This window comes from Pangasianodon hypophthalmus, chromosome 3, assembly GCF_027358585.1.
Source record: "Pangasianodon hypophthalmus isolate fPanHyp1 chromosome 3, fPanHyp1.pri, whole genome shotgun sequence".
Lineage (NCBI taxonomy): Eukaryota > Metazoa > Chordata > Actinopteri > Siluriformes > Pangasiidae > Pangasianodon > Pangasianodon hypophthalmus.
This window is the reverse complement of record NC_069712.1, coordinates 9,398,030-9,423,041: the sequence shown is the minus strand read 5'-3', so window position 1 is coordinate 9,423,041 and position 25,012 is coordinate 9,398,030. Positions and strand designations below refer to the sequence as shown.

General features: G+C 38.5%; 1 protein-coding gene across 1 annotated transcript in view; it reads left to right on the top strand.

Annotated features, from left to right (window-relative positions):
* pgbd5 (piggyBac transposable element derived 5) overlaps window positions 1-22,306 on the top strand; it is a 33,748-nt gene extending 11,442 nt beyond the window's left edge. The window contains exons 2-7 of the mRNA XM_026940775.3: window positions 489-919; window positions 6,171-6,305; window positions 10,366-10,546; window positions 12,263-12,460; window positions 16,220-16,325; window positions 16,747-22,306. Coding sequence (XP_026796576.1) covers window positions 489-919; window positions 6,171-6,305; window positions 10,366-10,546; window positions 12,263-12,460; window positions 16,220-16,325; window positions 16,747-16,942 — 1,247 coding nt within the window. The 3' untranslated portion in view covers window positions 16,943-22,306. The remainder of the gene's footprint in view (window positions 1-488; window positions 920-6,170; window positions 6,306-10,365; window positions 10,547-12,262; window positions 12,461-16,219; window positions 16,326-16,746) is intronic.
* The last annotated feature ends 2,706 nt before the right edge of the window (window positions 22,307-25,012 follow it).

Below are 25,012 nucleotides of genomic sequence, written 5' to 3'. Positions count from 1 at the left end.
ATATATATATATATATATATATATATATATATATATATATATATATATATATATATATATATATATATATATATATATATATATATTTATCTTTGTTTTGTTAGATTAAAAAATAACTTTTTATTAATTACTGTACTTTGGTACTTGTAATTATTAGTTCTTACTGTTCCTGTTTGTCTAATAGTCATTGTCATTAGCCTTTTGGCCTAATTAGCCAGTAGTATTGTGAATAGCTCAGTTGCTTGTTGGTACTTCATACAAACTTTGCATACTACCAAAGTATTCCTTGCCATCATGGAGAATGTGGTTTTCAGTTATACAAATCACTTGTAAAGAAAACCAAATCCTCTCTAACAAAAACAGAGGAGTTAATATTAGATGAGGTTAAAGTTTACACATGAATGTATGTGCTTAGTGCACTAAACCCTGTGCTATGTTATATTTATGGCATAAGACACTGATCATTGTGTGTGCAATTCCAATGTCAGGTCCCACACAGAAAATGCCGGCCACTGCCACAGCCATGGATTTCTTCCAGCTCTTCGTACCTGACAACGTTATTCAGAACATGGTGACTCAGACCAACATGTATGCTAAGAAGTACCAGGAACGCTTCGGCAGTGACGAAGGCTGGACCAGTGTGACGCCGGCTGAGATGAAAGCCTTCCTGGGCTTTGTGATCTCCACCAGCGTGCACCGCTGTGAATCCGTCCTGAGCATCTGGAGCAGCGGTTTCTTCAGCAACCGCAGCATAGCCCTCAAAATGAGCCAGGCACGCTTCGAGAAGATCCTTAAGTACTTCCATATCGTGGCCTTCCGTTCAAGCCAAGGTGGTAACCAGGGCCTTTACAAGATCCAGCCCTTCCTGGATTCACTGCAGCAGAGCTTCAGCTGTGCCTTCCGGCCCTCACAAACACAGGTAGACAAGTACACCTAATATAACGCCTTTTATTTACTTTTATTTATTTTATACAGTCTCCAGGTGCTTCAGCTAAATGGATAGATCTACACAGGAAATGGTAATGCGTAACATTAAGGTTCTCTTAACTAACATGATTTACTGCATTGGTTAATGTTTAGGAACCATATGTACTTCAGCATTAAGTAAGGACTAAAATATGAAAGGGAGTGTAGTTATAGGAAAATACTGAAGTTTAACCCTGAAGTTGACTATTCCTCCAAAGTGTTTTATTCTTCTTATACCACAGAAATTTAGAATAATTGCAATTTTTAATTGGTTAAAGAATAACACATTGTACTGTTTAACCATTTACAGTTGCATTATGTGTTATTTTATACAGTGTAAGATATCATAGCACTGTAAATATGTTTTACAGTTATTTACTGTAAATTTAAAGCAATTTACTGGCAACTCTGCATTTACATTTTACAGTAAATGTTTCACAGTGTGTTAAAAATATATGGTTTGTTAACATTAACTGATGCACTAAATAACTGATTTAGTTAAGGGACTTGTAATGTAAAGTGATACCCAGCAAGCAATAATGAAATTAAATAAATAAGATTAATAAACATTCTAAAAAGTTATATTATGACAGTTAAATAGTGTATGTATACTGGAGTTAAATGAACTTTAGCCAGAGTAAAAAAAATAGTTTTCAGATGGGTTTTTCTGGATTTAAAAAATAAAAGTATTTCTTCATTCAAATAATTTTAGATAGGTCTAGATAGGAATACTCTGTTCTAGCTGTGCTCTCATTCAAATTATAGCTACTGTTTGAAAAAAAAAATGTCCAAAAAATTCAAAATCTTGTGAGGGTAATATGCTGAAGAAGCTATAGAAAGCTAGAAGAAGAAGAAGTTAATATCATGGCAGAGCTACCACAAGCTAGTAAATGGGTTGTTTTATCCCAACCACAGTGCTGCTTTTCCATTAGAGTATTCTAATATGGCATTCTGTTTCTGACATAAAAAGTTTGTTCAGCAAAAGACATTAAGTAATGGGACTGATTTTCCCAGTGCATTATGCAAACAAATGTTCGAACAGATTTTTGTCTACAAGAGTCAGACAACTTATATGTTAGCTTTTTTGCCAAGCTTCAAATATTTTTGTTCTGTAAGCCTCTAACGAGATCCATTCAGCTATCCTTTTGCATATAATTAGTCACAGAACTAACAGAAGCCAGTTTCAGACATTACCAAGGGACCCCACAAACTCCCACCAAATCTTGGCTGTATTAAATTGTCAGAAACTAGGACAGGCAAAGTGGCTGAGCATTTCTGTGCCAGCAGGAAGTGGGTTGGGGATTTAAGGCAAAACTTTGGCCCTCCAGCTGTAATTAGAAGCACGGCAGACGTGCCACCTGTCAGGCTCTCTCGTTCTTCACTCATGTGACTCTCCCCGTGGTTTAGAGGCCATGGGCAGAGTCACATTTTCAGTTTTACTGAGCTTCAACTAGTGTTCATGATGATTTATGGTGCTGATTTAGCTCCCTGTAATGGATTCTGTAGGTGATGTCTGTGGAGACCGCCATCCCATTTAAACGTGCCAAGGATCATTGAAATAACCAGAGTAATTGAAATTAACTCTAATTAATGCTCAAAGCCATTATTATCTGAAGAATACACTTTTACACTTCTACATTAATCTTTAGCTTTTTAGCATCCACAGGACACAGCAACCAATTCAGGAGGTATGTGAGGGATTTGGAGAGCCTTTCAGAAATTTTTGTCAGAAATTTTCCACACAGCATGCTATTTCCTGGCAACACAACATGAGGCCAGCTTCCCATAGTGAGTAAAAGAGAGTTTGAAATGAAGAGAGAAAGACAACAGAGAAAGGAGCTTTCCCCAGGTCCCATGCATGTTGCAGGGAAGATGACCCACTTGTCAGAGCTGATGTTTGGATGTGCACTCAAGCGGGGATTATACTGGTTTACATGTGAGGTGTTGACACATTTTTAATACACTACTACAGTTTTCCGTAATTTTTTTTCCAGGAGTTTCATCTCTACATGAAGTAGCAGAAGTATATATATATATATATATATATATATATATATATATATATATATATATATATATATATATATATATATATATATATATATATATATATATATATATATATATATATATATATATAGATAGATAGATAGATAGATAGATAGATGTAGATATGACTTGCCCAGTTTGGGCTGTAGGTCAACTAAAAAACATTTTTACGATTTGTTTACTCCTTGAGCCCACCTGCTATCCATGCCCAGGTACATAAAGGCCAACCTCCCAGTATCAACCATGGGCCAGTTCAGTAGCTAGCTAATTCACCATCGTCTAAATTGCACCAGAAGATTTTACTGATCATGCAACAATGGCTCAGAATGACTAGTTGAGTTTGGATATTTATAGATTATGTACAAGGTTAGATATCTGATTGACCTGTGCTGTTCATCTCATGCTACTATGATTAGGACAAAGTTGGCTATAAACATACAAAATACTGACCAAATTACTGAGCTAGATAGATAGGTAGACAAGCACAATCAAAAACAAAACAAACAAACAAATAAAGTAGTCATTGATTCAAACATTTTTCAAGTTTTTAACATTAATTATTGTATTTACTGTTTAAAGTTGCAATGGGTAACTTCATCGCCTTTGAGAGCAAAAGGTTTCTACATTTTGAAAAAAAGCTGCTTCCAGATTTACTTATATTATTACGTTTGGTTTCATTATTTTTTTTGCACCACAATAATAGTATCTGGCGATGTTTGTTTAAGCACTGAATTCCACCATGTTTGCGGAGTGAAGGGCCTTTGGGGGTGTGTCTGTGACATGACTGACAGGAGGGATGTAAACAAATGAAGGAGTTCAACACTGACCTGTGTTCTTTTTCAGCACACTGGGGGAAAATATAATAAAAAAAGTAAAGACCTAGTAAAATCTGTCCACTCAGCAGCCATCTTTGCTGCTCTCCTGGGCAGATATTTTCAGCTATACAAAACCAGGCTCCTATCTACCTGAATGGGGAAAGACCTATATAACAGAAATGAATCAACAACATGACTTTTTAAAGACTGATTTGAAATCTGACAAAAATGACAGAAAACACAAACAAAATACCATATTTTTTCAGGTTTCTCCAGCTATTGCACATGCACATTTCTAGCTTACTAATGATGCAAAGCACCCTATATCTGCACAGGCATCAGCGTAAGAATCTGACAGGATATATGTTTTCTGGCAACATCTTTAGCACCAAGGTTCTTGGCTCTTTTTACTGGAGGGGCAGAATTTACATAATGTTGATTGTTACGCATTGCCCATTCATATTTTAAGTCCTAGCGTCCTGACTCTACTCATACCATTTCTGGTCAGCACCATCACTGCACCCAATCAGATGAATTGTTTCAGTAAGGTGGAACAATAATTCATTTTTTTGATTAATAAATGGACTGAGCTGCCACAGTAAATACGTCATTGTCAGTTAGGCCAATTCAATTTGCACTTCCCATGAATCCAGACCTCCTGCACTCTCCAATCTTGGCACAAGATATTTAACAATTCACAAAGAAAATGGATAAAGATGGATAAAGGGTGCATTGGAATTATTAATAATTTCTGCCACTCAATATGTTATGGTGGGCATTAAAACACATTTCCCCTCCCCAAACTTTAAAGTACTGTTATCTCTACAAGCAGTATGGTGATTTTTAAACCAAGCCAAATCAGATTCACATACACTATATTGCCAAAAGTTTGTGGACACCTGACCATCACACCTATACGTATGCCATTCCCAAACTGTTGCCACAACGTTGAAAGCACACAATTGTCGAGAATGTCTTTGTATGCTGTAGTTTTATGATTTTTCCTTCACTAGATCTAAAAGGCCCAAACCTGCTCCACCATGCCAGTGCCCCTGTGCACAAAGCCAGCTCCATGAAGACATGGTTTACCAAGGCTGGTGTGGAAGACCTCAAGTGGCCTGCACAGAGCCCTGACTTCAACCCCACTGAACACCTTTGGGATGAATTGAAATGCTGACTGTGCCTCAGATCTTCTCACCCAGCATCAGTGCCTGACCTCACAAATGCTGTTGTGTCTGAATGGGAAATTCCCACAGCCATGCTAAACAATCTTGTGGAAAGCCTTCCCAGAAGAGTAGAGGCTCTTATAACAGGAAAAGGGGACTCAATCTGGAATAGGATGATCAAAAAGCACAAATGGGTGTGATGGTCAGGTGTCCACAACCTTTTGGCCATATAGTGTATTTGAGCTTGCAGTGAAGACGTGTGGGGAATTACAGTACCACCAATATGTTGGTGAAATTGTTGGTGAAATTTATTTAGTCATCCAGAGAACTGTTTTGAATTGAATTGTTTAATGCAAAATTGGCAGGTGATTTTACGCAAAACAATAAATTTGTATTCTACTTAGTTGCGTTTTACTTTTTTTTATCTACATTGAGAGGAAGAAACTGAGTTCATGATATTGAATCATTCTATAATCACAATAATCACTCCTTCACTCTGGACGCTTCTGCCTGAGCTATTCTGATTCTGATAAAGCCTCTATAAGACTGAGTAATTTGATCTAAAAGAACAGATGTGTGGATAATTTACTCTTCTCTGAATCATGGGTTTGTTGTTTTGCAGGCTTGAGTATTACCATCTCAGTCTTATGTACAAGTTCCAGTTAAACAGCTGTGAGATAGATGAGTCATGTTAAGTGCCTGTCTTGGCTTTGCATTATCCTTCTCTGGTGTCGTTGAGGTCCCTGGTGTCACGCAGTCGAGAGACACAACCTCGAACACTCGTCTGTCATGAGTAAATGAAACACCATCTGCTCACTGGCTTTTTTCCACTTCCATGGCAACATTGCCTTGGCAGCACAGGCTGTGCCAGCTCGTCCTTGATGACTTCCCAGGCAGGGCAGAGAGCCAGCTCATCATTTCATCTACTATATATGAACAGCTGCTCAGACACACGGGGGGAATCAGTGAGTCAGCACACATGCCCTTCTGACTCCTACTGATTTGCTCTGTAGTTTATTCCAGTACTAACCTACTGCTTCATTTTACTTAGGGATAGTAAGTCCACCAAAATTGCACACCTTGATGATGATTGTGTCCGTCAACCAGTTTGTCCCATGAAAAAAAAATGAAGTTCACTTTTCAGCTCTCAGTGCGATGGTGTGCTGTATCTCAGGTTCTGCATGAGCCCCTGATCGATGAGGACCCTGTGTTCATCACCACATGCACGGAGAGGGAGCTGCGCAAGAGGAAGAAGAGGAAGTTCAGCCTGTGGGTGCGACAGTGCAGCTCCACTGGCTTCATCTGTCAGGTTAGCCAGAAACACACTGGTACAGCCATAACATATTGTTGTACTATTACATGCATGAAATTATAATGCTAAATACAGTCACAAGAGGAGACAACGAATCATTGGAAGTGCACTCATGTTGTAAAGGCACCATTGTTTGCCACCTCACTATTGAATACAATACTGAATTGAATACAGACTGATACAATTGGCTTAACCCAACCGTCTGCTAGCTGCCTAGAGTCGTCACCTAGGGTACATAGCATTGAGACTGTGTCTGTTCCCCGTGCTGTATTAAAATTAAGAAAGAATAAAGTCTGTTTTAGCAATTTAATAAACATACCTACATTAGATAATAATACTGAGAGTGCAGCCTGCACCTCTACTCTAAAGCTAGGTTTGCTAAATATCAGATCTCTTGAGTCTAAAACGCTCTTAGTTAATGAACTGATCACGGACCAGGAGTATGACGCGTTATGTTTAACAGAAACATGGATTAGGCAGAACAATTATGTTGCATTAAATGAAGCTAGTCCGCCCGCTTATAGCTACATACATCAGCCTCGTTTAACCGGTAGAGGAGGAGGCGTCGCAGTTATTCATAAGGATAATCTGACCATCATACAGAAACTAGGACAAAACTTTAATTCATTTGAAGCACTTTATAGTAACATAAGTGCAGTCGCTAATGATAAGTCATCACAGTCCCTTCCGTTAGTTATTATCTACAGACCCCCAGGACCGTACTCTGAATTTCTTAGTGAATTTACAGATTTCCTATCAAACCTAGTTGTTTCTGTGGACCGAGCGATAATTACTGGAGACTTTAACATTCATTTTGAGAATATAGGCAACCCGCTGAAGATAGCGTTTACATCCATACTTGACTCATTGGGAGTCAATCAGTGTGTTGTAGGATCCACACATAAAGCAGGTCATACGTTAGACTTAATATTATCTCTTGGAGTTAATATAACAGATATAGTGATAATCCCGCAGTCTGAGGCAATATCAGATCACAGTCTGATTTCGTTTTGTGTGCGTCACAGTAGCATTGTACACACAGAACCGCGCTACCGATTTAGCCGTACAATAACACCTGCGACCGCGCAGAGCTTTATTAATCACCTACCAGAATTATCCGCTAGTATAGGGTCACCTTCAGACCCTTTAGAACTCGAACAGGCGACAGAATTTTTAGAGTCGACATTCCGCTGTACCTTAGATAATGTAGCCCCACTTAGAAGAAAAACAATTAAAGATAAGAAACTCGCTCCGTGGTATAGTGACCACACCCGCTCTCTAAAACAGAACGCCCGAAAGCTAGAGCGTAAATGGCACCAGACCAAACTCCTAGCATTTAAAATAGCATGGAAAGACAGTATTTTAGCCTATAAAAAAGCTCTAAGGCAAGCTAGGTCCACTTACTTATCAACGCTTATAGAAAATAATAAAAGTAATCCTAAATTCTTATTTAACACCATAGCAGAATTAACTAGGAATAAGACATCGACAGAAATTTCCACAATAACAGCATACAAAAGTAATGATTTCATGAAATTCTTTGATAGCAAAATTAAAAACATTAGGCAGGAGATACAGGCCCAAAGTCCAAATTATACAATAGACTGGGAGGATAGACTAACCATAGATCAGAGCTTAGAAAGTTTTACTCCTCTTGAAGAGAATGATTTAATCTCGCTCATCTCTTCTGCTAAATCATCAACCTGTCTATTAGATCCGGTACCAACACGTCTTCTTAAGCAAATAGTTGGAACCGTAACTGAACCCCTGCTTAAAATAGTTAACTCCTCACTGAGCAATGGGTACGTTCCAAAATCACTTAAATTAGCTGTTATTAAACCACTAGTGAAGAAACCAGACCTTGACCCTAACAACTTAACTAACTATAGGCCGATTTCAAACCTTCCCTTTCTATCTAAAATATTAGAGAAAGTAGTAGCGCAGCAGCTAATTTCATATCTACAAAGTAATAATATCTATGAACTTTATCAGTCAGGTTTCAGGCCCCACCACAGCACAGAGACAGCATTAGTCAAAGTAGTCAATGACTTGCTATTAGCCTCTGATCGGGGTTGCATTAGTTTATTAATTTTACTCGACCTTAGCGCAGCGTTCGACACTATCGACCATAATATCCTTCTTCACAGACTGGAAAAGGTCGTAGGAATTAAGGGCTCAGCCCTCGACTGGTTTAGATCTTATTTAACCGATCGCTATCAGTTTGTAGATTTAAACGGTGACCACTCAGCACGTTATCGAGTAGAATATGGCGTTCCGCAGGGTTCAGTCTTAGGCCCACTGCTTTTCACGTTATACATGCTCCCTTTAGGTAACATAATCCGTAAACATAATATTAGCTTCCATTGTTATGCTGATGACACACAGTTATACGTCTCAGCTAGGCCAGATGAGAATAGCCAGTTAAAGAAAGTTGAGGCATGTGCGATAGACATAAGAGACTGGATGCTAAGCAACTTTCTCCTGCTAAACCCAGAAAAAACAGAGGTTCTGGTACTGGGACCACAAGCCGCTAGAAGTAAGTTTAGAGATCACACTGTTACTTTAGATGGTCTCTCTGTTTCAAGTAGTCTAACAGTAAAAGATCTCGGTGTGATTATAGACTCTAATCTCTCATTTGAGGCGCATGTAGATAATGTAAGCAGGTTAGCATTTTTCCACCTCAGAAATATTGCTAAGATTAGAAATATACTTTCGCTAAGTGATGCTGAAACACTAGTCCATGCATTTATCACGTCCAGATTAGATTACTGTAATGCTTTACTATCTGGATGCTCATCTAGATGCATAAATAAGCTTCAGATAGTTCAGAACGCAGCAGCGAGGGTCCTGACTAGGACTAGGAAGTATGAGCATATCACGCCAGTCTTATCTACATTACACTGGCTCCCAGTAAGATTCCGCATCGATTTTAAAATATTACTCCTAACCTATAAAGCATTAAACGGTCTCGCTCCGCAGTATTTAAGCGATATGTTAGTACCTTACGTTCCGCCGCGCCTACTTCGCTCTAAGGATGCAGGCTGTCTATCAGTACCACGCGTTGCCAAAACCACGGCAGGGGGCAGAGCTTTCTCTTACCAAGCCCCAAAATTATGGAATAGTCTCCCAGTTAATGTACGTGAAGCAGACACGGTCTCAGTGTTTAAGTCGAGGTTGAAGACTTATTTATTTAACCTAGCATTTAGCGACTAGTGTTTTTATCAAAGGAGTAGATCTGGGGGACTCGTGGATGTTGAGTTTTATCTCCACACAGTGACTGTGAGTGTACCTAACCACTTTCCTTCTCCTTCTGCCGAGCTACACTCCTGAGCTGCCGGTGATCCAGACCTCCCCCCCTTCACTCTGGACCTGTCCACTGGCAATGCTTCATACTGCCACGAAAACGCTTCAGCTGTTTTCCATGGACTACACCAACACACATTGTGCTCACACACACGCACACTACAGTGTAAACCCATATGAGGATGGGTTCTCTGTTGAGCCTGGTTCCTCTCAAGGTTTCTTCCTATCACCATCTCAGGGAGTTTTTCCTTGCCACCGTCGCCCTGCTTGCTCATCAGAGACGGCACACACACACACTTCACTTTACTTTTGTTTGTGTAAAGCTGCTTTGAGACAATGACCTTTGTAAAAAGCGCTATACAAATAAAAATGAATTGAATTGAATTGAATTGAAAAATGTAACAACTATATTTTTAATGCTTCATTTAATTGAACAAATGGCATTTTTAATGTGCTGTTATAGGAAAATAATCAGTGACTGGGTGGTGTGATGTGACCCAACACAAAGTGGAGTTACTGTTACAACTCGAAGTTGATTATTTTTACTATAACAGCATGTCCCAAAGTGTTTTATTCCTCTTACACCACAGCAATTTGCCAACTCTTACAGCTTTTATGTACAACATAAGATATTGAACATATTTGAATGCAGCTTTTCTTCCTTTGAGTATAGAAACGTTATGGAAAATTGATTAGTATTCAAAGAGTAAAGTTAGTTCTGACAGTGCTTGTGTATAATGACCCCTCTGTGCAGATTTATGTACATCTGAAGGAGGGCTCCGGTCCAGATGGACTCGACACATTGAAAAACAAACCGCAGCTCCACAGTCTGGTGGCCAGGCAGCTCTGTCAGAACCTGTCTGGACGTAACGCCATCATTTTCACCGGCCCCAGCATCACCAGTCTCAGCCTGTTCCAGGAGTTTGAGAATCAGGGTGAGCACTGCAACTCTTATCCACGTACAGTCCCTTGCATTTAATTTCTTTATTGCTTCTGCTTCTCACAGTTTGCTATGTGCTTATTATAATTGGCTGGATAATGGGAAGTGTTCACATTTGTTAGACTTGAAACACAACCTTGGTTCAGTCTCAGTTTGTCAGCACTTTCTGTTCTAATCTCTTCATCCAGCAGATGTTTCTCAATCTTACAGTTTTCAATTAGTGCTGACATTCTGGAAATGTATAAATGTATAAATAGAGACAGATAACTGTGTTTGAGCTTGAATTTTCAGGGGAAGAATGTTTTATCATGCACACATATTCAGTTTAAATGGCTAGTAGTCAAAATATATTTAGAAGCCTCCTGAAGAGGAACTTTTACTACAGAATCTAAAGGACGGGATTGATCAAGTTAACACAGATGATAACATGTTCATGATTTTTAATTAGACAGAGACTGGATGATCTTCTAGTGACCTGCATGGTAAATTCAAAATGTTTATCGGCAGTGGTTCTGTGCTAAGTATCTTTGCAACTGGCTATCATCTTTTTCAAAAGCTTGTTATCAAATATTTCAAATATATTAACTCAGCTATGACATATATTGCCAGTATCAGATATTTTAGTAGTTTTTTGTGATTCATTGTTAGTGACAGAGTGCTAAAATGCCACAGTTTCAGCACCAAAATGTTTAACAAATTATTTATAGGCTGAAAAATGAGGAGTATCCAAAGTTTCTACAAAATCTGCCAGGTAAGACTGCTAGTTTGCCAATTTGGCCCCTTCCTTAAATGCTCAGTCACTGAAAACAGGTAGCTTTAATCTAAAACAAGTCTATATTATTAATATTAAAACCTTAGTGGTAAGATTAGCCATGCTGGAAACCTGAAAATGCAGTCATTAAATCTAAGTATGATGTGGGGAATGGTGGGAAAGAACAGCTTCGTAAATAAATTCATACTAAAACTGCATTAAATCTACTCATAAATCACCGCATGTTGTAAACATGTTCTGTAGGTTTATTAATTGCAGTTGTAGCCATGTTTTTTTTTCCCTGAAACCTCTCACTGTTGCCCAATATCAATATGCAAGTCAGCAGGTCAGCGTGATGATATGATTATCAATACCTCCAAAGAAGTACACAATATTATCAGTACTTCAAAATACAGTTCCATCTCCATTGTTATCCTCAGTAAAAAGGTTTTCCTTCTTGTTCCTTGTTAATTACTTTATTTTATGTTAATGTTTGTGGTTAACAGCTCCCTATTTGCTCCCTAAGCCATTATCTCATGATGCATATAGTGCCATTTCAGATTAAACATAAGACTCAGCTGTAATTTGTCTTTACTGTTTTCTTGGTGCTAGAAACCTCAGCAAAAAAATATTGTATATGATTCACACCCTCTATTATCAGGATTCGATTTCTTTTGTCATGTTGGCCAGCTCTAGTCCAGCTGGTACAGCAAGGGAAAGTTCAGAAGCTGAAATCTGAAACTGTGTCAATTTAGCATCCTGTCACTATCACTGCATCACAAAAAATACTAAAATATCTGATATTGGAAATCTATGTCATAGCTGAGTTAATACATTTGCTATATTTGGAAATTTCAATCAATCAATCAAACCCATGCCCCATGTCCACATGTAATTAAATGAAGTGTTTTAGTTGGTCGGAAGCTGATGCTCTAAGTCTCACTCTTGTGGTTTGTGTAGATATCTACTGCTGTGGGCTGCTAAGCACCAGGAAGAGTGACTGCACCGGTCTGCCTGCATCTATGCTGCGTAACCCTGAGGGCCCTCAGCAGCGCGGCCAGTCCCACATCAAGATGAAGGGGAACATGTCACTCATCAGCTGGTACAACAAGGGCAACTTCCGATTCCTCTCCAACGCCTACTCACCCATCAAGCAAGGTATAGATAGTGGCACTGAGACAAGCAGATCTTGTAGGAACTGATGGAGCTCAAAGTTTTTATCCTAGTGACTGGATGTTTGGGAGTTCAAATCCCAGAATTGCCAGAGAGCCACATCTCGGGTGTTGAGCAACATTTTTAACCCTAAAATTCCTGGGCTGGATTAATGTGTCAGAAAAATAAATAAATTAAAATAGAATGAAAGTGTCAGGTAATTAAATAAATAGCACTGTCATTTACATCAGACAAGCCAGGAATTTTCATATTAACTAAAATTCATGCTTATATATGAAATTTCTTACAAACACACACACACACACACACACACACACTATATATATATATATATATATATATATATATATATATATATATATATATATATATATATATATTACACACACATACAAACCAAACACACCACTTTCTTTGTAAATACAGTTTTGCACAACTTGCCACAGTATATAATTATAAGAGTGTGAGTTCCGGCCTCAGACACGCCACTCACAAGCTACAGAACTCTAATAGCTTTTGTACACTTTTCTGGCCACAGGCTTCAGGATCTTGAAGGTTGCAGTTTCATTTGGCTCTGCAGAGTTCTGCCATGTGCCAATACCCAACAGAAAAAAACTGCAACACAATGAGAGGAAATTAGAGGAAAATACAGTATAGAAACTCGATTAAAAACAGTCCGAATTTGCTGATGGGCTGCAGGAACATGTCTGTGGTTAGTCAGATTTCAGATTAATGAAACTGACCAGATTAGCTAATGAATTCTAAAAGTCTGGATTGAAAGACTATAAGAGTGCCAACATCAGATTGACACTTTTCAGCAGGAATTAATGGTGCTTTTAGTGTAAGATTAAAGTAGTTAATCACCACCATTGTAATGTATTTGATAAACTGTGTTTGAATTATGAGTGGAGTGGTGCTGAGTCAGTAGCCCTGGTGACTCTCACAGCGCCAGGGTTCCCTGCTTGATCCTGAGATAAGGTTACTATGTATTATATAAAATACATTAATATACATTGTTCTCTGTGTGTGTATGTGTGGTGGGGGTTCCTCTTTGTTCTCCAGTTTTCTCCCACTGCCCCAAAAACATGCCAGTAGGTGTACTGGCTACGCTAAATTGCCCCAGGTGTGAATGTGTGTGCATGGTGCCCTGTGATGGACTGGCATCTCACCCAGAGTGGATTCCTGTTTTGTGCCCAGTGTTCCTGGCATACACTCCAGAGCCACTGCAACCCTGCCCATCATCAAGTGGTTACTGAAGATGAATGAATGAATGTTTTGAATTATTCCTTTAGGAATAATTCTTACTTATTCATTTTGAATGAGGTGAATTAATATTGGTTTTATATTATGTAAGTGTATGAGTTTTTTAAGTTTGAGAACTTGATGGTTAAATCTTTGAATATGTAAAATTATGTCAGCTGATATTATCAGTTATCAGAGTTTTTAGCTCCTAAAATTGATAGTGGTGTATTAGGGTTGTGTCCTAATATACATAGTATAAAGTATATAAGCAGTAAAACAGGACTTGCAGAGCATTGCTCCCACTGTTAGCACCTAACCACAAAACTGCAAACGTTTGCTAGTTTCCTCTCAGGAAGCATTTTGTGTGTCGGGTTTTGTGCTAGTGCACTGAATGAATACTGTAGACGCTGATGGATTATGACACACGAAGCTCCATCACATTATGTTTTCTGCCAGGCTTTGATTCGATGCCTTGATGATTTCTGACAGCAGTTTGACATGCGACATTTGCTGGTGACAGATTTGTATTAAAACCACAGGGCTTTTTTTGTTTTTTGTCAGCCAGAACTGCATACTGGGTTCCATGCACCTACACTTCTGCCTGATTGGCAGGAAGAAATAATATTTTTCTTGTTTCCCCTTAATGGGTGCCAAGCATTGGCAGTATTTCAGTTATTCTGCCACTAACCTCATTCACCTGGATTCCGGGCTCGGCCTACAACTAGCCGTAATGATAGGAGCATCGCTTTTGGGTTATTTTTGAACACACTGGAACATGGGGAAAGTATTAATGATATAGCAACCTGGGAGGACTCCATAATTGCTCCAGGCAAAGACAGTGTTTTGGTTGTTAGGGGACTGAGTGGCAGTGCAGCTCAGAGATGAAAGCTCCCAGGCGCTGGAAAGATGTATGTGATGGAAAATTATTTTCTATCTTGGTCTATATATAACCTTCAGCCCTAATGCAAATCAAAGGTGAAAAAGAGGATTGAGTAGATTTTTAATCCTATTCAATGAAAGTGTATCTGTATCTCTATCTGTATACTGCAATAACTAATCCACTAATCCACCCACTAATCTACTCACAAAAACACACAAAAACAAAATTTGACTTTATTTGGACATTCAACCTCACGGCTGTTATGCAGTGCAGAGACAAACTCGTGCATTCATGCGGGTGAAGGAAGTCTTTCTACTATCCAACAACTAGTTGTAACCAGTTTGAAGTCATTTGAATATATCGTCTGTTGATCATTATCATGTAATCAGCATGTAATACTGATATCACAGCGGTATGGAATAAGCAGTTTTCCAAAAGAATTGCTGCATGAACATTATCTTTCAATATTAGATTGAGCACCAATTAAATTCAATTTTATTTGTATACACATTGTCACAAAGCATCTTTACAGAAATCCAGATGTAGTATTAGATTACAAATTGTACATCATAGATTTAGACTCCAAAGTGAAACCATCTGCTTTGGGAAATGTAGATCTTTAGGGTATTCATGTGGGACCCAGTTTTTCATGTTCTGATTTTCCAATAAACTTTCAGTAGGTTTCTGACATTTCTGTTATTAAGAAAGACCAAGCAGGAAGAACAACTGAAGAGTTGTGTCATGGGAAATGGTCTTTCTACCATTCTACAGCACTGTGGGTCCTGATGCTGATCAGGACACACACCTCCTCATTAATCCTGAAGACACTGCAAGACAACCAAGAAAATAAATCCATGTCCAGATCTCGTTATAGTTGCACCCTGTTTCCACATTTTTGACTTGGCCATATTTCACTATAATTATGAAGGAAGCTCCTTAATGTGACAGAAGCGAGCTCGTTTTACACGCAGAGCATCGAATGATAAGTGGTTTATTTCCAATAGCGATGAGCTGTAGTCGTTCAAGCATGTCGTAGTGTTTAATAAACAGTGATTTAATTCTGCTGAACTGCAACCAAGGGTTTTAATTGCACAAATACAATAACATATCAGGTCCATTCACTGCACGAGTGGCTTTGTGAATGCTGTCTTAGTTGTATCTTGTATCTAAGTAATGGATATCTGAAATAATGTGTTATCTCCATGTTACAGTAAGTAATACGTTAACATATTCACTCTTTCCACACTGGAGAATCAGGAGCACTATACTGGACACTAATATGGCTGTATTCAGAGCTGAATTAAATGCATTTTATACTGAAATTGCAAATATCTGTATTCAGAACACTGTTTCTTGAGTGATATAAGCTTAATTGAGGGGCAAAATCAAGTCCAGCACCACCGTCTGACAGACTGATGTAACCCAATACGTCATATGTAAATTCATGTTTTGGCCAATAACTATACTGAAAAATGTATAGAATGCCATTTAAGGCCAATATTTAATACATACATATAACAGTATTCAGTAATTAACAGTGTTGTTCCTTTAAATTCAATGAAAAACAAAAAACATACGGCTGATGTATCTGTGTCTTCCTGACTCTTGTGCTCTGGTTTTAGGTGTGATCATTAAGAGGAAGAGTGGAGAAATCCCATGTCCTCTGGCTGTGGAAGCTTTCGCTGCACACCTGAGCTACATCTGCAAATATGATGACAAGTACAGCAAGTGAGTTTACGTCATTAGGTGGTGCTCTATACATTGTGGCATATCCTCACAAATATCTCCTAAATGAACGTCGCCTTACAGAAAACTTACACCATGTCAACAATTACATATGTTTTTTAATTTCTTTTATGTGGCCTGTCCACCTTACGAGTCCCTGCGTAAGTGGTTGCTATAGAAACTATTAAACGTTTGTAATTATAATCTTGTGAATTAAATTACTGTCAGAGCTGCCATTAAATTAATCAACACTTTCTGACCAATCAGAATTGACAAAGCAGCAGCACTGTGATATTCTAAAGTTTATTCGGTACAATTCAGTTACATCTCTTTTGTATTCGTCATGCTATATTGCTTGAAAATAGAGAAATGTATGTATAGATATCCCAGATATTATAAGCAGTGTTTTGAATAATGTACGCAGGTACTTCATTTTCCACAAACCCAACAAGACGTGGCAGCAGGTCTTCTGGCTCACCATCAGTATCGCCATCAACAACGCCTACATCCTCTACAAGATGTCTGACGCCTATCATGTTAAACGCTACAGCCGTGCCCAGTTCGGCGAGAGGCTCGTCAAGGAGCTACTGGACTTGGACGACTGCTCACCTACAGAGTGAAGTGACCGCGTGACCACACACACCCACACATAGACAGTGACAGCTACCAAACTGGGGCTGTCATTATTTACGACGATGACGTCTCCACACCTTCTATCTGTGACAAATCAAAGCCGTGCCAAGTGTATTTAAAATCAGCAGCCCTCACAGTCTCTCCATGATAAGCCTCCCTCCTACTGTACACCACAGGACCCTGTATATAAGCCATCCGACTGTCTGTGTGTCCTTCTGCTGCATGATGAATGTGAGTGTACGACCCTGTAAATGTGTGATGATTTTTATGACATAGTGTTTGTGTAGTTTGAACCCTGTGGTAAACCATTCTGTGGATTTGCTCCTGTACGTCGCAAGAACAATGAAAAAACAAAATTACACACAGCGATGAACAGTCCTAAGTGGAAATGAAGAATGTAGTGTCATTTTTACGTTCATTCAAACGGAAGCTTCAAAGTCTTCCAAAATTTGTTGTCATTTTTTAATAGAGCTTAACTTTGCTGTTACAGTTGAGTGCAAAAGTTTGTATACCCTTAGGACAACTTGAAGATGATTTATAGCAGAGTGAAAAAAAGGCAAATAGTGTATGCTCAGATATTAGTATTGTAAAAAAAAAAAAAAAGTTAAAAAAATCTCTCTTCCTAATAACTTGTATCTCCACCCTTTACCTTTATAGCTGCCTCCAATCTCTTCCATGTGCTCTGAACAGCTTTTGGAATAGCCCTGATTTTAATATTTGTCTCCCCACAGTCTTCCTGCCATGTCTCTGTTCTATCTCTGCTGGATTAATTGGCCATTCTTTTGACATATCTATTAAAATTCTGTCGGATATCACAGCCTTTATTTAAATCAGGTCTGTAGACTGAGAGGGTCATGCCAAAACTTCCTTTCAAACCATTTTCTCTTAATTTTTAACTTAATGGTATTATAATTCCTGTACATAAATTTAAAATGTGCAGAGGTGCCAACATTTATAGTCAAGCCATAGCATTTACTTTTTTTTTTACCCTTGGGCAGGACTGTGATCTCTTTGGTCATTAAGAAAAGGAGTAGGTGCTTATTGCTTGGAAAAAACGATCTGCCTCGTCCACTGGCATACGCACAGATTGTTTTTTTTCCTCTACCTGCTGGGATTTCCTTAATAGCAATGTTGGCACCTCCGAGTAAATTTTTAACATACCCAGAAGCCAGTGGGGTATAAAAACTTTTGCATTTAACTGTACCTAATATTTATTCCAGCGAAGGTCTTTCATGATTCAGCCTGATTTAAAATATTGCCACACGTGAGTGAAATATAAAAAAACATGCACTTTCCCTTTCGATTTTTGCACTTTGGATTCCAAGGGAAATGTATAAAACAGACCAAAATGACATGACGACTCCAAATAAATGTGTAACCAAATTTGCCACAAATTTGCCACAAAGAGGAATATGAGTTTATGTGGATTTTCTGAGGCCTGAGGATGAGAAGTGTGTGCTCTTCATTCTATTATCATTATCATCCCATTACTATTCATGCTTTGAGAAATTTTAATGCAGGAGCAAATGAGTGTAAATGAGACGAACACAGCTTGTAAATAGATTTCATTGTGTGTATCAGGCTAGGCTTGGTGTAAATGTGATGTTAGGCTGAGTGAGGTTATCAGGAGACTGAGTCCTGCCTGTCATCTGACTGCCTTGTGAAAATGACCGAGGAAGATGGTAAAGGTTACGAAATGGCAACGAGATGCTTCTTACATTTCAAAATGACTCATTTAATCAATCACTTCAGGTTGTCTAAGCTGCCCTGTCCTACACTTCAGCCACTGATGAAATGTTCTGACAGGAATGTGGCTAAATCTTCATTTGAAAACTCTATCAGGACTCAAAAATCACGGATGACGTTTTCATAGTGGTTAGGGAACGTGAAACAAAATCTGAAGAGTTTTCAGTGACGCTTTACTGGAAGGCTATCTATGTCATAGGAGTGGACAAGTCAGTAGACCAGGACAAGCAGATTTCACCACCGGACTTTTTTTGTTGTTGTAAATTATAGTTGCTTGTTAGACAATAGACAATGTTCTGCAATAGTTTTCATTTGGTGTATGTTTAAAATGAATGCACTTCATGGTGGTGCAATGCACCTTGATACTCTAACTACAGTGTGCACTTCTGAATCCCGCCACCTGCCGCACTAAACACATTGGCCATGGCACAGTGTGGTTGATGGATAAAGTTTTTAATAGGCAGATTAGTTAGTGTGCATGAATGACAGATGATCTTTTCAGAATCAGAAACATACAGGTGTTGTAACTGATGCTCGATTAATATTTTCCGTGAGATGCAATGACAGAACACAACAGCTAATAGCCGAAAAGTTCACCAAACACAATCAAATATTCATTCATTTTCCTTAGTCGGTATTAATGCACTTAACTAGCTAACTAGCTTGCCATACATCATTAAATTATGTAAGTTAAACATTGCTCATCTGGCCAGTAGTTTTTCATATATACTGGTGCATTTTTCTAGAAATTTTATTCAGCAGTTATGTACGCCATGAAATAAGCATTATGCTCATGGCCTTCAGACAAAGTATTACTGAAGATTCACTGGAGTGAAAAACTAAAAGCAATCTTGTACACTTGTAGTTTTGCTTGTAGTTTCTTCCATATCACTGTGCGATGGCCACATATGACACTGACCCCCTGACTGTGTCAGATGGATGCCAAAGGATTGATGATGCACTTAAATTGTTGGCAAATAAGTAATAAGTGGGGAAGGCAGCAAATTTGTCTAAATACAAGAGAGCAGCTCTATCACACTCTACTGCTCTTGAAGATATGGACTCAAAACTCACTGAAGCCATGTCAACTCACTTCTCAGCTGTTTTCCACTTTGGTTTCCCTGGACCTGTTAACTGCATCACTGCTTTATTGCTGCCATCGCCTGCTCTTCAGTCCCGTGTTTTCAATAGTGAGGAAATGAAACAGCATGCTGAAAAGGGGCAGTTAAACATGGTGCATGCTCTCTTTATGGTCAGTCTGTACAAAGTAGGATGATATACGGTGTATATTAAACATATTTTCTATCTGTATATTTTTGTTGAAGGCAAAATGATTGTTTAATCTTTTTCTAAATGTCTTTTTTAATATACTGTTAATGTGATCAGTAGTAGAGGTGTGCACAGGACTGTTTTTTTATTCCCAATTCTGCCCAAGGAATTTTGGCTAATCCTGTCCTGAAGGAATTCTGACCCATCCTGCCTGCTCCTGAAGGAATTCTGATCTATCCCGCCCGTTCTCGAAGGAATTCTGACCAATCCCGCCCGTTCCCGAAGGAATTCTGACCAATCTATCTCGCGCCCGAAAGAATTCCAACCCATCCCACCTGCTCCCAAAAGAATTCTTACACACCCCACCCACTGCCGAAGGCATTCTGACCCATTTCAGCCATTCCCAAAGGAATTCAGACCAATCCCACCCGCTCCCAAAGGAATTCCTGCTCACTCACAAAGGAATTCTGACCAATCCCACCCACTCCCAAAAGAAGTGACACACCCCACACACTGTAGAAGGAATTCTGAACCCTCCACTCTGCTACAGAAGGAATTTGGACCAATCCCACCTACTCCTGAAAGAATTCCTGCTCACTCCCTAAGGAATTCTGACCAATCCCACCCACCCCACTCGCTGCAGAAGGAATTCTGACCCCTCCAACCTGCTACCGAAGGAATTCTGACCAATCCCGCCTGCTCCCAAAGTAATTCTGTCCATACTCGCCCACTCCTGAAGGATTTTTGACTGATACCACCCACTCCCAAGAGAACTGAAAGACCCCTCCATCTTGTCCCAAAAAGAATTCGGGCCCATCCTGTCTGATGCCAAAGGAATTCTGAACAATTCCACCCACTCCCATAGGAATACTGTCCGATCCCACACCCTCCAAAAGAAATTGCGATTGATTCTGCCCCCTCCACAAGGAATTCTGAACAATTCCACCAACTCCCAAAAAAATTGTAATTGATCCTGCCCCAGGAATTCTGACCAAGCTTACCCATTCCAGTCCTGTTCTAGTGCAAGCAGTCCCGTTGTGTCCAACACACTCATGTTAATGACCATGGCCTTTCTCTGTCTTGTGAGCATCATTTCAGACCGCTTGCATTTTTTTTTTGTTGGGTCTCATTGGATCCTGGTCCTGATGCACACCTCTAATCATGAGTGCTTTATTAATATTATTACATTGTATATATTTTAAGATCTTAGAGGAATTGGAAGGTTCTATGTTTTTACCCAATTAGTTATACATGTGTTATTGGCCTGCCAATGAATCCATGTTGAAAAGTTTTATACCAGAATTAACTGCTTTAATTTGGAAGTTGTGAATTATATTATTATGCCCTTGATATGTTAAGTAACAGAATTGTCAGATAGCACCTTATAATTCTAAGGTCTTGTTTGTTTCTATTCCTTGTCCTCATTTTAAATACTTTAGATGATAGCTTTTGTTTCACTTTATTGCAATGTTTTTGTACTGCTGACCAACTGCATTGCCAACCGTCTAATACATAGATAACTACCACTAATGCTTATTTCCTGTGATGCAACATATGATCTGAATACATGAATGAATGGCTTTATGGCATTAGTACCACACTTCCTCTCGCGATACTGTTCAGACAGAGGCTTGGAGGAAGAGAATGGACTCCACTGGTAGGACATTATGATGAGTCTGATGTAAATCTCAGGACTCCTCTGTCCTTGTGAGAGCTTAGTCTTGAGAAACCTCAGGGTTTTATAACTACAGTGATGTACTGCAATGCAATAGGTTATAAACTGGAGGAGGAGAATAGTAAACACTGCCTGGGGAGCTTTTAAAACCATGCTTACAGCTGGTTAAAACTCTTAGGATTTAAAAATATAGCTTGATAAAACCTGTACCTATGAAGTCAGACCTTGTCCTCATAGGCTGCATATGATATAGACATATGTGCAGTTGACTGGCATCAAAGCTGAGCATCTGCAGTATGTGAGGAGGAAACCATCTGTACACAATTATTTAATTATTATTTGTTAATAATTAAGACCTGATCATTTACATTGGACCAAATGTCAAAACATGATAAAGAACAATTTAATATTGTACATAATCTCTATCTATGAAGTTCCACAGCAGTGAATGACTGTAGTGAGTGTAGTGTGTGTTGCTGTAAAACTCTTTGTGTGTCTTCCCATTGTAAATGTTGATGAAGATCCTGTGTGCAAATGTTCTGTGTATTTTTCACCCACGACTGCAACACTCCTGTCTGAGCTTTCCTTCACCCTTTTCTCTTCACCTTTGTCAGTGTAACTTTACACCAATTTGCACACAAATAAACGGACATGGCTCTTTTCTTTCTTTCTTTTTTTTTTTTTTTTAAATACACCATTCAGGGTGTAAGTGTGAATACGGTTCTGTTATTTGCTACTAGCATGGTCGGGTTGGTAACAGTAATAAATCTAAAAGTGCAAGTCTAAATTAAATTAATACCCCGGTAACAGCTGTGCTGCTTCAAATTCTTCATTCAAGTAGAAACTCTTAAATTTACTAAAAGTATGGGGAAAAAAGTACAATCATCTGCCAATTTTAGGATTTATGGTAGATTACTGCCTTTTACTCGAGTAACATGGGAAACCATTAGCTAATGTGAGCTAACAGCTATATTCCTAATCTCTCAAATGTTAGCTAGCATGATAATAGCTGATGGATGCTAATAGCTAGCTGTCAGATCGTCTCCTTGAAGCTGTGTGATGCTAAAAAGTCTACGCTCTAGGATTATAGACAAATATAGTGTTTAAAAATGTAGGGAATAGAAAGTTTGAGCTGTAGAAAGTAAAAGTCCAAAATATTAGGTGAAGGAAAAACACAGGTATCAATACTTAACATTACAGTAACAAAGTTTTAGTGCTTCATTATTTCCCAGGTCCAAGAATGGTGAATGAGTCACATATATAACATGTTTACCCAGTTTGGCTTTCTGTCTACAATTCCTTAAGGATGTCAAGTGCCATAGCGCAAACACTGCAGGGATTTTTGAGGAATAAAAGTCTGATTAACGATGTCCAGCAGAGGTCCTATCAAGCAGGGGAGGAGATGAGCTGCTGAGGAAGCCGATCTGGAGGGATTTACTCAGTTCTATGAGTATTTTTATCAGTTGCAGGACACTTTATTCAAAATCTAGTGCTTGAGGACAGGATAAGATGACACTTATCGTCACAGTTTAAAGAATAATAATAATAAAAAAAAGCTTCAAACACCAATAGGCTAGTTGAAAAGTGTGGGTCAGCTGCTGATGGTATATAAGAAAGTAGAGCAGTAATTTTTAAACATGTCTTTAGTAGCACTGTTGCAGATATTAAAATACCTTTTCCGGACAACAATGTGACTTTCTTTTCCATTTAATGGCACTATATTGATGTTATGCCTATAGATGAGTCAAATTATGCATGCAAATTTTACTTGGATGGGCAAAACCATAATAATAATAATAATAATAATAATAATAATAACTAACATATTGCTGTATAAATTATATATTACTATACAATGGATATAAAAAGTCTACACACCCCTGTTAAAATGGCAGGTTTTGTGATATAAAAAAGTGAAACCAAGATAAATCATGTCAGAACCTTTTCTATCTTTATTGTGAAATTGCAACCTATAAATTAAAGGGAAAAAAAATGAAAAATAAAATACGATAAGCTGGTTGCATAAGTGTGTACACCCTTAAACTAATACTTAGTTGAAGCACCTTTAGATTTTATCACGGCATGCAGTCTTTTTGGGTAAAATCTCTCAGTTTGGCACATCTGGACTTCCTTGCAAAAGCATTCTGCTGGGCATCTCCTGTGCACAGCTCTCTTCAGGTCACCCCACAGATTTTCGACTGGATTTAGATCTGGACTCTAGCTGGACCATTCCAAAACCTGATCTTGTTTTGGTGAAGCCATTCCTTTGTTGATTTGGAGGTGTGCTTCGGGTCATTGTCATGCTAAAAGGTGAAATTCCTCTTCATCTCAAGTGTTTTAGCAGCAGCCTTAAGGTTTTGCATCAAAATTGCCTGGTATTTGAGGCTATTCATTCCCTCCATCCTGATTAATGCTCCAGTTCCAACTGAAGAAAAGCAGCCCCGAAGCATGATGCTACCGTCTCCATGCTTCACCGTGGGGATTGTGTTCTTTTGGTGATGTGCTTTTTTTTTTTTTTTTTTGGCATCAAAACATATCTTTTGGCATTACAGCCAAAAGGTCAACTTTGTTCTCATCAGACCAAACTTTTGCAAACTTTAGCCGGGCTTGGATGTGTTTTTTTGGTTAAAAAGGCTTCCATCTTGCCCCCCTCCCTCATAGACCACACATATGAAGAATTTGAGACATTGTTGTCACAGCTAGGGAGCTACCAGTACTTGCCAGAAATTTCTGCAATTCTTTTAAACATTCCCAATTATTTATGTATTTAATTATTGTTTAATTTGTTTGTTTTTGTTAAAGCAAGTTGCTTTATTTCTTTTAGTCCTGAGGTTTGAAATACATCCTATATAGTATTGGAGACAAAGTGATGGCATTGTGAATCCTATTCAGTGGCACTTCTTTGATAGATGGAAGAAATCTATAAAAGTTTGAATCCCAACGATGCCACAGCCACATGTGGTCGGTAGATCACTTCAAATCACACATTCACCCAGTGATTTTATTCACAGACACTTTACATTTAACACAACTGATTATATATAAACTTTTATTTAAGTTAATTATTTTCTCATTCAAAGTAAACCTTTCACCATATCTATAAAACAAAAGGACAAATAGAAGCGCTGTACAGTTAACCAAATCACTAGTAACTGCAATTGTACGCGTTTATATGTACATGCATGGACATACAGATTGTATATACACACATATACACTTTTAAAACTGGTGACCCCGTCACATCTCCCTTGCCTTTTCCTTACTGTGTAATCAAAATCAAACTGGGGGAAATATGGGGTCATGATTTCTGTCAATGTTCTAGTTTTGAAGTACGCTGAGACAACTTAACCCAACAGGAAATAACTTT